At 36.4% G+C, this 15,487-nt stretch overlaps 1 protein-coding gene across 2 annotated transcripts in view; it reads left to right on the top strand.

Moving 5' to 3' along the window:
• Positions 1-15,061: 15,061 nt before the first annotated feature.
• Positions 15,062-15,487, top strand: part of LOC143242367 (uncharacterized) — a 37,382-nt gene continuing 36,956 nt past the window's right edge. For both annotated transcript variants that reach the window (XM_076485732.1, XM_076485726.1), the window contains exon 1: positions 15,062-15,188. In XM_076485732.1, coding sequence (XP_076341847.1) covers positions 15,077-15,188 — 112 coding nt within the window. In that variant the 5' untranslated portion in view covers positions 15,062-15,076. The remainder of the gene's footprint in view (positions 15,189-15,487) is intronic.

The following is a 15,487-nucleotide window of genomic DNA, read 5'->3' as shown; positions in this document are numbered from 1 at the left end:
GACACGTGATCCTGTTAGGAATAATCGTATGTCTAGTCTCAAACAAAGAGATGGATCAACATAACACCATTACAGCGCCTTCTCAGCCAAATTCCGGAGAAAGTTTCAAAGAAACTTTCAAACGTTCAGCATTTTTTCAAAAAGCAAGTCAATAAAGGAGTTCCTTTGTGGGTTGATTACACAGCATAGGTTTTAAATAAAACTATTAGTGTTAATAGGAAGGTTAAATCAAAATAATTAAGTAGTACGATTCAATTGACTTTTCTATTGAATATTTAAATTATATGCCTAGGTACCTGATAAAACTTTGATGTTTTGCAACTAGGTCACGTGCACAAAAATGTTCCGATATTTCTGTTTTTCATTGTTTTAAAGGAAAAGAAGGATTATTTGTTTGTTTTTGAATTTCGTATAAAGCTACACAAGGGCTATCTGTGCTAGCCGTCCCTAATTTAGCTGTGTAAGACTAGAGGGAAGGTAGGTAGTTATCACCACCCACCGCCAACTCTTGGGCTACTCTTTTACCAACGAATAGTGGAATTGACCGTCACATTATAACGCCCCCACGGCTGAAAGGGTGAGCACGTTTGGCGCGACGGGGATGCGAACCCGCAAACCTTCGATTACGAGTCCCACGCCTTAACACGATTGGCCATGCCGGGCCTGAAAAGGATGGAATAAACTGGCTGTTTATCAAAATTACAACATTTTTTGGTTTGGCTAAATGTTTAAAAAAGCTACGGCGGATAGTTGCCATTACATCTTTCTAAAATATAATTTCTTTTTAATTGGATTATTCGAGAGATATAACGACGTACTCTTTGACAATATTCATAATCTATATATTTAAGAATAAATGTTTTATTCTAAGAAAACCTTAAACTATTTACGTTCTACAGACCCAGTTTTTACAATTTCCCGTCTTAGAAGATAAAAGCTGATTTCGCTCTCCAACCACATACAAACGTTTTAGGGTTTCTTCAGCAGAGATAACTAATTGCATGATATGACAGAATACTGTTTATGCCTTTATGATTCTGTCTCTCAAGTCAAGTAATGACAGACAACATAAGCTTAATTCATTCCATAAAAGCTTTGTTCTTGTAAATAAAAATCAGAAATACTTTTACTGTAAAAGTAGAAGGGGCGCTTAATAAAATTACACAAATTTTCTGCTCTAAATCAAGAAACAATCAATACCAATGTGATGCTCATGTTGTAATGTAGATCCTCCTTACGAAAAACTTTAAGAATTTTATTTTACTGTTGTATCCAGAAACAGAAAACCTACGTTGAGTTATCTGTTGTCACGACAGTTAAAACATTAGTTCTGAACATTAAGTTAAATACCTACTTTAACTGATGTTTCATATTGGTTGAAATTCAACTACTTAAATGGTTCTTATAATATCATATGACTGGGAAACACCAATCAACAAGTTAACAATATGTGAACTTCTAGTACAGTGGAGCCTCATATAACGTTATTATAGTGAACCTCTGACAGAAGCATAGTATTTCATCATATTTATCTCATTCTAGGTAAATTACATTAAGATTCTCGACTCTTTTTACTAACGGTGCATTACTACTAAGAAAAAGCTTCAATTTTCACATTAACATATATATATAAAGTTCATATGGAACTTTGATATTTTTTATTGTTCTTTGCCGATAATTGAGCTCTATCATCTACAAAAAACTCAATTTTGTACCAATGTATCATTATGAGCACATACCCTTTGGTAGCAACCATGATTTTGTATAAAAACTGATTGTTGCATTCACCGGCTCGGAAGGTTTAACATGTTTTGTATCCATGTATCATTATGAACACTTACCACTTGACAGCAACCGTGTGATTGTGTGCAAACTCACTGTTGCATTCATCCAGGCCCGGAAAGTGTAATATAGATGAACTTACTGCAACCATAACTCGTAATTAAAGCCCCCGCATCTGTTGTGGTCATGACTACAACCATATCTCGTAATTAATTCCCCTGCATCTGTTGTGGTCTTGGCATGAAAGATACATGCATCCACAATCTAACAACATAATGCAGACATTTCTCCATAAACAGTGAGCAAGTCTCTTTCACTGTACAAATCAAATTGCGTTAGTGATGTCATCAGTGCAACTGGACTAGATTAATCATAAATACACACCGGGAACTATGCATCTGCTGCAGTGAAGATGGTAAAGCAACAACTTAATGTATTTATGGTGTTTTAGAAGCCCTTACGAACTCCGATGGGCAGCTTAACGTAACCACTTCCAACATAATTACCCTAAAAATTACATCTGTGAGAGATGAGATGTCTCACGCACTGCCGTATGGATTTGTTTGGTAACCTCCAAATGAGCTCCACGATATGACATGGATCACTCAAGTCTCCATGAGATTGAAGCTATAGTACACTTACAGTCGGTTAGCTCCTTCTCATCCATGAACTCTAAGACATCGATCATGGAATCGCTTAGACACAGCATAGAAGTTGCAGGAAGACCCCCATTTCATCCTAAGGGACTAGAGGTGCACAAGTTCTCAAAATGTGAACGTATTCTAGCTAAGGTTATCATGGAATAGCATGGTGAAAGGAACTACGTGCCACAGTTACCACCTTAACGACGTCATGCACCGTTATCATTACAAATCACATCATTTTCATTCACCAGTCGTGATTTTGGAGTATTATAATATGATTAGTCTTGCTTGGAAATATCACCCTTCTCACATTATCCATGCCTCCCAGTAACACAACAGTATGTCTGCGAGCTTACAACGCTAAAATCCGTGTTTTGATACTCGTGGTGGGCAGAACACATTGTGTTGTTTTGTGCTTAATTACAAACAACAACACATTATCCTGCTGAATTGCAATAAAATTCTCCCTACTCTACTTGGTGACATTACAATCATGAAAAATATATTATACAATAGGAAACAGACGAAGAACCGAGTTTTGAAAGGAGGTGGGGCAGTCTGAGGGTACTCGATTTCTCCTTTCTTACACTATTTGCATAATATCCGAATACCTGTACTTGATTAAGGCAGGTCCGACCTACCCATGCTCTACCATATAATTATAAGAGGTGTCTTTTATAGTGCAAATCTGGTAAATAATTATTTTTTTAAAGTAAAAAAGGAATAAGAAATAAAACAAACCTCAGCTTCCTCATTACTTCTAGTACGTACATAAGATAAGATTCCAAACCTATGAGTACGAGCATTTTCTTGATTCTTAAAATTAACAGAGAGGTTAAAACATGTTCACGTTAAAACTCTTTCTTCCGAGAAATATACAAAAACATTAGACCTTGTAACGGATTTACTATTTATATTTATTTTAGACTAGACCAATAAACATACTCAACAGTTATCACTTCACATTGGTTGACAGTCTGATTGTAGCTAGTGGATGTGCCATGTGTTTAAGACATCACTGTAACCTTAACATTAAAAAATATATTTAAATTGGTCATATTTGTACAGTATTCTTAAACACTTGTAGTAAAAAATGTTTCTGCCTAAGTAATTAATTACTTTTTATAATTTTTGTCAATTTATTTCATCCTATGATTGTCACTAGAGTCTTTTATGACATTGAAATTATTAGTATCATTACTCATGTTTGAATCAGTTTGTTAATAAATCAATCACTCTGACCCTAATGGTCTATTCTCTGTTTTTAAAAGGTTTTCACTCTTGTTACAATATTATATTGTAGTCCCTTACAACGGTAAGTCTTCAAATTTACAACGTTAAATTCAGGGGTATGATTCCCCTCAGTAGACATAGCAGATAGCCCGATCTGGCTTTGCTATAAGAAAAAAACACACACACATTACATCGTGAATCACTAGAATTAACTTATACGCAAGTAGATCAGGTGGTTAAGGTGTTGGACTCGCAATTTGAGAGTCGTGGGTTAGAATTTCTGTCACATCAGACATGCTCGCCCTTTCAGCCATGTGGGTATTATAAAGTGACGGTCAATCCCATTATTCATTGGTAAAATAGTAGCCCAAGAGTTGGCGGTGGGTGGTGATAACCACTGCTTTCTGTCTAGTCATATACTACTAAATTATGGACTGCTAGCGCAGATAGCCCTCGAGTAGCTTTGCGCGAAATAAAAGAAAACAAACATATACGCAGGTAAAAGTCTGTGTAACAATGTAATATAATTTTAATAAACCATTTTGATTATTTTATGAGTGTACAAAGGAAATTCTCAATAGCTGCTGCTCTAGAAATTCTTTAATGCAGGCTTGGAGCAGAATGATTTATGAGACTTTTGTTTCCTTTTTATTAATTATATTTTTATTCACCAGAAACACCAAGCGAGGTCGCCCCCAGTCGCACAGAGACATGTCTGTGGACTTACAACGCTAGAAACCGGGTTTCGATACGTGTGATGGATAGAGCACAGTTAGCCCAGTGTATAGCTTTATTCTTGACTTAAAAACAATCAAACAATAAACAAACCAATAGGGGGAGCGAGTATACTCGATTCAATTTTATTACTCATCAGGACCTCTACCAACCTACCCTCAAACTGAAATTATTTTAGGCAGGATTAAACTATTCTATGGGATTATAGATGTGGTCAGTTATATCAGGCGAAAGGGTTTCACCTCCTGAACACAAAACTGTAATTAGACATTAAATCGGTAAATAAGTGGCGGAGCTGTGAGATAACAGTTTGTATTAAATAAAACAACAACTATGAACCGATCTATGAGGCTGAATACCGAGGCTGAAAACGTTAAATAATTTCTAAAGTACCATCATTAATAATAAGGAATCTATTTTTGTTTCTGCCATCGGAGAAATAGGGCGTTTACCATATTGTTACTATACGAGGGCTGTTCAAAAAATACGCAGACTGTTTGAATTGCGCGTCTCCAGTTGGTTCCAGGGGAATCCGCTTGGTGTCGCTAGGTTTGCACAGATCAGCTGATTACGACGCCATTTCCCGATTGCAGATATCTTCATTTGTGTATTAGCTACGCGGTTTTAAGTGAAGTGCGATTTTTTCGTTTGGCGGATTTCAGAATGAATGACCTGAAGGAGCAACGACTTACTGTGAAATTTTGTGTTAAACTTGGAAAATCTGCAACTGGAACTTTTGCTATGCTTAACACGGCTTACGTGTTAAGAGTACGGCATGTTTCAAGTGGCATGAACGTTTTAAGGATGGTCGACAGCCCATTGAAGATGATAAGCGTCCTGGACGTCCTTCCACGTCAACTGACGACCCACACGTCGACAAAATCAACACCCTGATGCGGGCAAATCGACGTCTGACTGTCAGGGAGCTTGCTGAAGAGTGTGGGATATCAGTTGGATCTTGTTACGAGATTTTGACCGAAAATTGAAGATGCACCGCGTTGCTGCGAAATTCAGCCCTCAGAACTCGTGAGTTTTGGCCAAACACTCGATCACTGTTCTTCCCCACCCCCCTACTCACCTGACCTTGCTCCTTGCGATTTTTTCTTGTTCCCCAAACTCAAAAGACCCTTGAAAGGAAGAAGATTTGAGACGATTCCCGAGATTAAGGTAAATGCGACGAAGGAGCTGGAGGACATTACAAAAGAAGCGTACCAAGACTGTTTCAACAAGGGGAAACACCGTTGGGATAAGTGTGTGCGTTGGGGAGGAGAGTACTTTGAAGGGATCCCAGACCTGTAACTTCTAAATGAAGTACATTTTGTTTTATGACGTCAGTCCGCGTATTTTTTGAACAAACCTCGTATTTATCATATAGCATTATATTATATTATATTTTCTACAGTCCAGTATTTCCTATACATGAACGCTGCTGTAACTATAATGCACTATAATAATAGGAAGGCAAGCAACGATTTCCAAGTGTTAAGAAAAGTTTTATTGATGGTGAAACATACTTTGTGTTTGGACAGAACATTGATCTGTCTTCTTCAGATATTGCTTTATGAATCTACAATCGAATGTTATTTGGAGAATTTTTAATTTTTCTAATCGTGTAGTGCCACTTTCTTTATTACGTCATGTTTTCTTCTTCCTTATTTCAGTAAAGTTTTATGTTTTTGAAGTTCTTATACGTATCATATACAGCTCCGCATTTGTTTTACATTTCTGTGTTTTGCAGAAAACACCGTATTATTGTGTTTATTTGTTGTAACATCATGTTTCCCTGCTTCCTAAGTCCTTTTGAGATTCAAATGTGTTGTTACGTTTCGAATAGTTTTGTGTCTCTGTTCACCATATAGTTTCACGTTTTTCAGAATCATTTATTTCCTAGAAACTTTAATTATATTAAATTTTCCCTCACTCATAGATGAGTTCAGGGTTTTCTGTGATCCTGAGCTTTATCGTATGATTTATGCATAGTTCCATGTTTTCAAACTTTTATATGACTTACTCAACTAAATGTTTCTGAAGTTGTTCTAAAGTTCCACGTTTTCCAAAGTTGAATGCTTTTCAGAATCCCGTGTTTTTTTTTTTAACTGTGTTTCATATGGAGCCCAGTCACTTCTGCCAAACATTTTCCTGTACAAACCACGTTAACTTCTATGTTACTAATATTTTCTCGGAATTTCATGCCTTTTAAATTTGTTATCTCATGAGCTTTTCATTTTTTACTTTCGCATAGAAATTAATGTTTTCTCGCCCATTTCGTTCCTATTAAATTAACTGTCTTCTAAATTCCTTTCGTTATAAATATGTAAGCTATTATTTATATCATTCCTATCTTATCTCCCCAAAGTGGCCCGACATGGCCAGGTGGTTTAGGCACTCGACTCCTAATCCGAGGGTTGCGGGTTCGAATCCCCGTCACATCAAACATGCTTGTCCTTTCAACCGTGTAGGCGTTATAAGGGTTCAATCAATCTCACTATTCGCTAATAAAAGAGTAGCCCAAGAGTTGGCTGTGTGTGGTGATGACTAGCCATCTTCCCTGTAGTCTTACACTGCTAAATTAAGAACGGATAGCACAGATAGCCGTCGTGTAGCTTTGCGCAAAATTCAAAAGAAACCTTCCCCAAAATCGCCATTTTCTCTGTTTCGAAACTTCCTAGAGCGCCCTTCAGTGGGTGAGTGGTAAGTTTATGGATTTAGGATGCTTCAACTCAATATTATGGACAGCATAGTACAAACGCTCCTATAAATAAAGGCTACTTGTTGCGAATAAATAGCAATATGGACGCCATACTTGCAAAGCATAATGCTTTATAAACTCAGTAAAATTTCATCGTTTTCTCATTAGTTGTTATTAAGCACCAAGGGTTGTCTGTTCTCTGCCCACCACGGGTATCGAAACCCGGCTTTTATAACGTTGTAAGCCAGTAAACTTTCCACTGTTTCACCGGAGAACATAGATAAGAGAAAGAAGAAAATGAGCAATACCAGTGACATTGTCTTTCGACATTTTACGTCGTTTTGCTGTGGATGTAAGTCATTAGTATGATAACTGTTATGGTGTATAATGTGTACAGCATGTTTTTTTCCGATATCACTTAGTTACTGTGATCAGTTTGTATAATATATATATATAGAGAGAAATGTAGAGAGTAAACGTTATTGGCACTTTAATTTATGTTAATATATCACTCTGAAATAGGTTTAATACAGATACTAAATTGTTGAACTCAAAATTTAAAATATAGTCATAATGATAGTTTGTGTTAAACGACGTATGTGTTTATATGGTCTTGTGTTAGATTATATGGGTACTGTATCAGATAACGTTTGTGTTTAGTTCAAGCAGCAGTTAGTTAGTTAGTTAGTCCCTATTTTAACAGTGAAATACTAGAGGCAAGACACATAGCCATCACCACCCACCGCCAACTCTTGACGTACTCTTTTATCAATGAATAGTGGGATTGGGCCTGACATTATAGCGCACCCATGGCTGAAAGGGTAAGCATGTTTGATGGGACCAAGAATCGACCCTTAGCTTTCTAGTCCAGCGCCCTAACCATTTAGACATGCCAAACCCTCAAGTAAAAGGCATTTATGACACAACCAGTGATGTATTGGGTTAGATAACAGGAATGCCATGTTAGACAATGTCGAGACGTGTGTTAAGTTAATTAAGCAGAATAACGTACCATAAAACATGGCAAAGATTTTATGAAAATTAATCATCTTATTATTAAATCAAATCTTTCTTCTTCCTACTAATAAAAATCTAAATTAGTGGTTCCATATCATTCTGTAGAACTTTGTGTTCTTTATACAGCACATTTTCTCAACATAAAATAGATGTGTAAACCTAAACATAATAGCTTGTTATTGAATTTTGTTCAAAGCTACGCGAAAACTCTCTACGTTAGCCGTCCCTAATTTAGTAGTGTAAGACTAGAGACAAAAGCAGCTAGTCATCACCCATCGCCAACTCTTGAACTACTCTTTTACCAACGAATAGTGGGATTGATCGTTACATTATAACGCCCCCACGGCTGGAAGGACGAACAAGTTTTGAGTAGCGAGGATTCGAACCTCGACCCTCTGATTGTGAGTCGAGCGTCCTAACTACCTGGTCATGCGAGATATTAAATATAATGTGTATCGTTACAATGCTAAAACCTCCAAAAACAAAATTAGTTGTATAAGACGTTACCAAAATATTTGTATGACCGTTTAAAAATAAAATTAGTTAATTGTTGTTTCGCGTAGTAACAGTGTTCCAAGGAAACGACAGTCAATTGTCACACTTCATCACGAGTAACCAGAATAAATATTCTATTTCACCACAAATAGTCAAAAATAATGCTTATATTTCATCACAAGTAATAAGAAATTGTGGTCATGTTTCAGTACAAATAATAAAAAACTGCAGTCGTATTTCATTACAAATAATAATAAACTGTGGTATTATGTCATTACAAGTCATATTATTAACAACTTCCCATTATTTCAGGAAAAAAATTGTTTATTAATGAGGGAAGTAAACTAGATTCCTCGCCAAGAAATATAACTATTTCTATTCTGCGAAAATCGAATACCAAATTAAGTTCGACATCAAATAAAAAACACTAGAAAAGTTCCATTTCTCTATGATGCTATTAAAGCAAAAGTGTTTCGTGACTAATTTTAATAACTGGAAAGTTTTCCCTAAGTCTTTACGTTTGTTTTTATTATATTTTAAAGGTACAATATATTACGTTTACACAGTGTTTGCAAGTTTGGCGTTCATTATTGATATAGTTCACAACAGTGAAAAATCAAGTGATTGGAAGTTAAAGCACAAATCTAAATATAAATAAATACGAATCGATTATTAGCAATTTGAAGTTACGTATAACAGCAAATTCTTAAACAATGTGAAATGTGGTAATTGTTTTTCTTATAGGATGGACAAAAGGGACGATTATAGCACATGTACGCTGGGAGAAATGTACGTATTTTGCTCTCTCTCTGATGGTACATTCTCGCAGTGTTTTGTTTGTTTGTTTTAGACTTATGCTGGTAAAAACTTATCTCTAGTTTCCAGACTGAGACACTTTTATCTGGTACAATGTAAAAGTGACCTACTGAGTTCTGTTAGTTTGTCCTTTGTAAAGAAAGAATTGGCGGTCTTTCACTCCCAAGTTGTATCCAATCTTCCCTTCCTTCAGTCCAGTCAGGTAAGACATTCAGATTGAACATTTTTGATTTTTCTCTAGTTATTTGATTGTGTTTCTAATCTGTATGGTTATTTGGGTATCTGAGAACACCACGTGATCAAACTCTTTACGATTTCCTGATGTTGCTAAAAATTGGGTTTCGATACTCGTGGTGGACACAGCACAAAAAGCTCATTGTGCAATTTTGTGCTTAACAACAAACAAACTCTAAGGAACACTTTAACTCTATATCCATTAAAATTAAATGTGTAAAAAAATTATAAACTATTCATCTTACAGTTCTGACCCAAGACCAGGTTTAATCTTTTCTTGTAACTATCACAGATCGAGAGACTTATGATAAAAAAAAAGAAGAAGAATAGTCAGGTATTATTATTATTATGCCACTCGATTCCATGAAGAAACATAGGGCCGCAATCGCTTGCGGATTCATTAACAGGCTCTTTTTTTAAGTGAGCAGATTGTTAGCCTATTGCACAATCCCCAACCAGGACGAGAAACCTGAGCCGTCCCTAATTGTGCAGTGTAAGACTAGAGGGAAGGCAGCTAGTCATCACCACCCACCGCCAACTCTTGGGCTACTCTTGTACCAACAAATAGTGGGATTGACCGTAACATTATAACGTCCCCACGGCTGAAAGGGCGAGCATGTTTAGCGCGACTGGGAATGCGAACCCGCGACCCTCGGATTACGAGTCGCACGCCTAACGCGCTCGGCCATGCCGGGCATAATAGTCAGGTATAGATATATATATCTAAATAGTCTCATCCTATATTTACATACATATATATATAGATCTAAATAGCTTCATCCTATATTTACATATATATATATATAAATAGTATCATCCTATATTTACATATATATATATATATGTTGTTTCAGAAAACACTTTACTCACAGTAATTGTAAGAAGATTAAAAAGCCTCGTATAATACTTCGATATTTCTCAAAAATACATATATATTTGATGGGCAAAAAGCAATTTTATCATCTGTGTTCAAAATATAGACAAAAACAAATGTGTTTGGGTAGGTGGCAAAAATTTTTTGTTTCTGTTTTGGCTCATTTTGTTATGAAATAACTACAGTATTGTTAATCATGATGACCCACATATGACTCGACCAGACTAACTTATTATCAAGAAGTAACAGATTATTTCCATTATAAAAGATGACAATGAAGTTATCTACAACATGACAAACTTCGAACCCTGACTGTGTGAACTATATTGTACAACGTTTGTAAAAACTACCAAATAATGTACTGCCAAGGTCAAATACGTGCGATTAATATTAATTCAAGCCTATAAATTATAATATACACTCTAAAAAAAGGTCGGCCCAAACTGTCAAGATTAGTGTTTCTAAGCCACCAGTCCAGAGACCAATGTCAGTCCATCATAGCTACCAGTCCAGAGACCAATGTCAGTCCATCATTGCTACCAGTCCAGAGACCAATGTCGGTCCATCATAGCCACCAGTCCAGAGACCAATGTCAGTCCATCATAGCTACCAGTCCAGAGACCAATGTCAGTCCATCATTGCTACCAGTCCAGAGACCAATGTCGGTCCATCATAGCCACCAGTCCAGAGACCAATGTCAGTCCATCATAGCTACCAGTCCAGAGACCAATGTCAGTCCATCATAGCTACCAGTCCAGAGACCAATGTCGGTCCATCATAGCCACCAGTCCAGAGACCAATGTCAGTCCATCATAGCTACCAGTCCAGAGACCAATGGTGGTCCATCATAGCCACCAGTCCAGAGACTAATGTCGGTCCATCACAGCCACCTTGCTGAACCATGTGATTTCACAAAACAAACAAATAAAGGAACAAAAAATTAATAAAAACTGGAAGATTATTCACAATTTTGGGAGACAACGTTCTGGTTCCTGTATCGAAAAGTTTGAAAAAAGCTGGTATATGTAATTTTCTAAATACAAAGTTAATAATTATTAAAAACATTGAACTAACTTTTTTATCAAACAGCGCATTCTAAGCGCTTGACTTTTAGTTTGAGCCTAGTTTGCAACGATTACAGTTTTCTAATATTGTTATTTTTTCCATTTACAAGTTATGATCCTCTGTTGTTTTTTCCTCTCTCATTTGATTTTATAATACCGTAATCTATTTTAAATGAGTAGTTTTTGTTTGTTTTGGAATTTCGCACAAAGCTACTCGAGGGCTATCTGTGCTAGCCGTCCCTAATTTAGCAGTGTAAGACTAGAGGGAAGGCAGCTAGTCATAACCACTCACCGCCAACTCTTGGGCTACTCTTTTACCAAGAATAGTGGGATTGAGCGTCACATTATAACGCCCCCACGGCTGGGAGGGCGAGCATGTTTGGCGCGACGCGGATGCGAACCCGCGACCCTCAGATTACGAGTCGCACGACTTAACGCGCTTGGCCATGCCGGGCTCAAATGAGTAGTTAGCGAGTGTCCATAGATTGGGGTTTCAAATCTCTCAGTTCACGTGGAATGTGATTAATATTTGTATTTAAGAAAATTTATAGAACATGAGGTAATTGTAGCCTCCATAACGTCTTATTTAATAACAGATGATCATGTTTATTCTGTAATGATGGATAATTAGGTTCGTCATAAACAGTTATAATTAAATTTCTAGAATGTGTAAAGTAGCTACTGAAAGTTTTGTTGTTCTAAAACAATGATGATTAATAGATGGCTGACAAAACTTTTAACTCGCGAAGATCGCCAGAGATTTTATAACGGACTGACAAAGAAATGTGGCGGATTATAGCCTAAGTGGGTCAGTTTCGGTAAAGTACTTTTCTCTTCTCCAGTTTAAAGCAACTCAAAGAAAAAAATCCTCACTTAATCCACCCGTATTAAAATGAGGATTTCGTAAAAAGTTTCCTTTCAAAATTACAAATAAATTAAAATCATAAGCAACCCAAATATTTTCTACTTTTGTCTGTAGCGTTGTCTGTTTGTTTTGGAATTAATCACAAAGCTACACAATGGATATCGAAACCCGGTTTCTAGCGGTGTGTCGTCTGTTGCATGTGTCCTACAAAAATCATGATACATTGACTTTCAAGTTATATTCCATAGTAAATTCCTGCCTGTATATTATCTGTCATAAATAATAGACAATTGAAACTATAAATTATGAGTTTAACATTTTACAGTCGTGTAAAAATTATCATAACATGGTGACATCGTTTCCTTTTTTTTAACACCTTTGTGTAACTTGAACGAAGACTATTTTCACACAGTCACCTATATGTTATAACTACTAAACTAAAGAGAAAGAAGATAACAAACAACGTTCGCTGCAGAGTGTTGGGTTGATTATATCTGAACAAATAGTGGGATTTGAAGATCACTGTTACAGCGCACTCGAGGTCCCAAAGTGTGGGGTACGATTTTGCGTCAATGGGACGTGAACCATTAACCATCGATTCACAGTCAGGATCGCAAACTAATAGATCATCCCCAACACAGGAAACATTAATAACTTATTATCGTTGCTGTTAACATTCTGAATTATTTAAGTTTAACTGAATTGGGTTATTTATTCTTTATTTGATTTCATTATAGAGCACAACTAGGGGCAAAAGCCTCATTTGTTTTGGAACTTTATGGGTTCAACTACCTGAACCAGGTCCTCTGATAATTTCAAATGTGTTCATCTGTTGTTGCACACAGGTTCTTACCTGTACCCGGCCTGGCATGGCCAGGTGTCTAAGGCACTCGAATCGTAATCGGAGAGTCACGGGTTCGCATCCCCGTCGCGCCAAACATGCTCGCCCTTTCAACCGTGGGGACGTTATAATGTGACGGTCGATCCCATTATTCGTTAATAAAAGAGTAGCCTAAGTGTTGGCGGTGGGTGGTGATGACTAGCTGCCTTTCCTCTAGTTTTACACTGCTAAATTAGGAACGATAGCGTTCCTAATTGCACATTATGGTATATAGTTTTCACTTTGTAATTTCATATTTATTCATTATTATTATTGTACACATATACAGTAAATAGGCTTTGTATGTTTTGTCTTAAACGCATATTTTTTATAATAGGAGTTAGGTACAATGTGACAATACAAGGGATGGAACTCCGGACTTTAATATTATAAATCCTCAAGCTTACCTGTGATGTACATGAAACTATTGAGGTGTGAAGTTAATCTTCAACAGTTTATGGTGAATTAAAATAACGTTGTGTTACTCGTTGTTAAAACGATTATTTGGTTTATGAAATAAAAATAAAAATGTCATGTGTTTTAAAATGATACTTCTTAACATTATAATCCTATTTTTTTTGAGGGGTGGCTATTCATCCATTTTAATCTAATAGGGCTTTTAATTTTCCCCTTTTCACAAAAGTCATAAGTGCATCAATTACTTGGTAACTTAATGTTGGGGAATTCTATGGGGGGGGGGGAATTCAGACTCTTCATAATGACAAGAAACCCACTTGAAGTAAAAATGTATTCTCAAAACGGCTAGTATGATTATTAAAACTTTAATTAAAATCAAGTACATAAGAACGTTTAGACCTTCTTTGGACATCTTCAAGTTAACAGACTCTTTCTTCAAAAACACAATTCAAAGGTAAAATATTGTTTCACTTATTTTCATTTTGGCTAGATGGGTTAAAGCGTTCGATTCGTAATCCGAGGGTCGAGGGTTCGCATCTCCGTCGCGCCAAACATGCTTACCCTATCAACCGTGGGGGCGTTATAATGTGACGGTTAATCCCACTATTCGTTGGTAAAAAAGAGTAGCCCAAGAGTTGGCGGTGGGTGGTGATGACTAGCTGCCTTCCCTTTAGTTTTACGCTGCTAAATTAGGGACGGCTAGCGCAGATAGCCCTCGAGTAGCTTTGCGCGAAATTCAAAAAACAAACAAACATCTTCATTTTATATAGTTACATAAAGCACGAACATCTAAATATTTTGTTCCAATAACTCATTTTTCGGCATTATCAGGAAAGACTATGACAACAATGATTGTACATTCTTTCTTTCAAATTAATAGAGGCTTTCTACTACGGTTTATTGCCCATAATAGTATAATATCACTAACCAAATAATACAGCAGAAAGTATAACTATCATTTTAATTCGACAGTTTCAGAGAACAGCTGTCTGTAGTTACGTCTAGAGGCCGTCGTGCATGCTAATGAATGTACATATAAAATAAAAGCGATTGTATCGATGACTATTCGATAATAGCGGAACCACAACCAAGTTGAAGGGTTCATAATAACAGCTGATAACGACATCAGTTTCCAAGCAGGGTGGATTCTGTAACAGTGTTCTCTGTTTTCTGAACCCTCAAATCACATACTACATCACAGAGAGTTTTGTTTGCGTGTGTTTGTGTATGTATTCGTAGGTGAGTTGCTGTCGTCTATCTTATCAATCTGGCAATTATCACTGTTTTAAAGCGAACTCTGGACATCCTGGATGGTATAAAAGGACGAAAAGATGATGATACGTACATTGTTACGGAGAATTAAGCCAAAAAAGCCGCTTTTAAAATTTGCGGCCATGAAGTCTGTTCTCCTAGCTTTCGCCTTCGTAGCAAGTGCAGTTGCTGGTAAGTTTTTTGACAATAAAAAAAATATTTTAATATGTTTAATATCTTAACGCTAAATACTGTGGAATAACAATAGAAGTAGAACGTTACTAGTTTTACATATTCATGTTATTATTTTTTTACAAAGAAACAACAGTAACATTATAATTCGGATAATACTTCGTATTAATAAAGCAGTTTCTTAAGTTAGTGTTTCTGAAAGTGTGGGGCGCAGTCCCCCAGAAGGCTCAAATGATATCTTCGGGAGCGCGAGCGATTAGGTTACAGTTAATTGTTGTTGTTGTTTTGTGTTAAGCACA

This window comes from Tachypleus tridentatus, chromosome 2, assembly GCF_004210375.1.
Source record: "Tachypleus tridentatus isolate NWPU-2018 chromosome 2, ASM421037v1, whole genome shotgun sequence".
In the NCBI taxonomy this organism is placed as follows: Eukaryota; Metazoa; Arthropoda; class Merostomata; order Xiphosura; family Limulidae; genus Tachypleus; species Tachypleus tridentatus.
The sequence above is the reverse complement of the archived record's forward strand: the minus strand, read 5'-3'. Positions and strand labels throughout refer to the sequence as shown.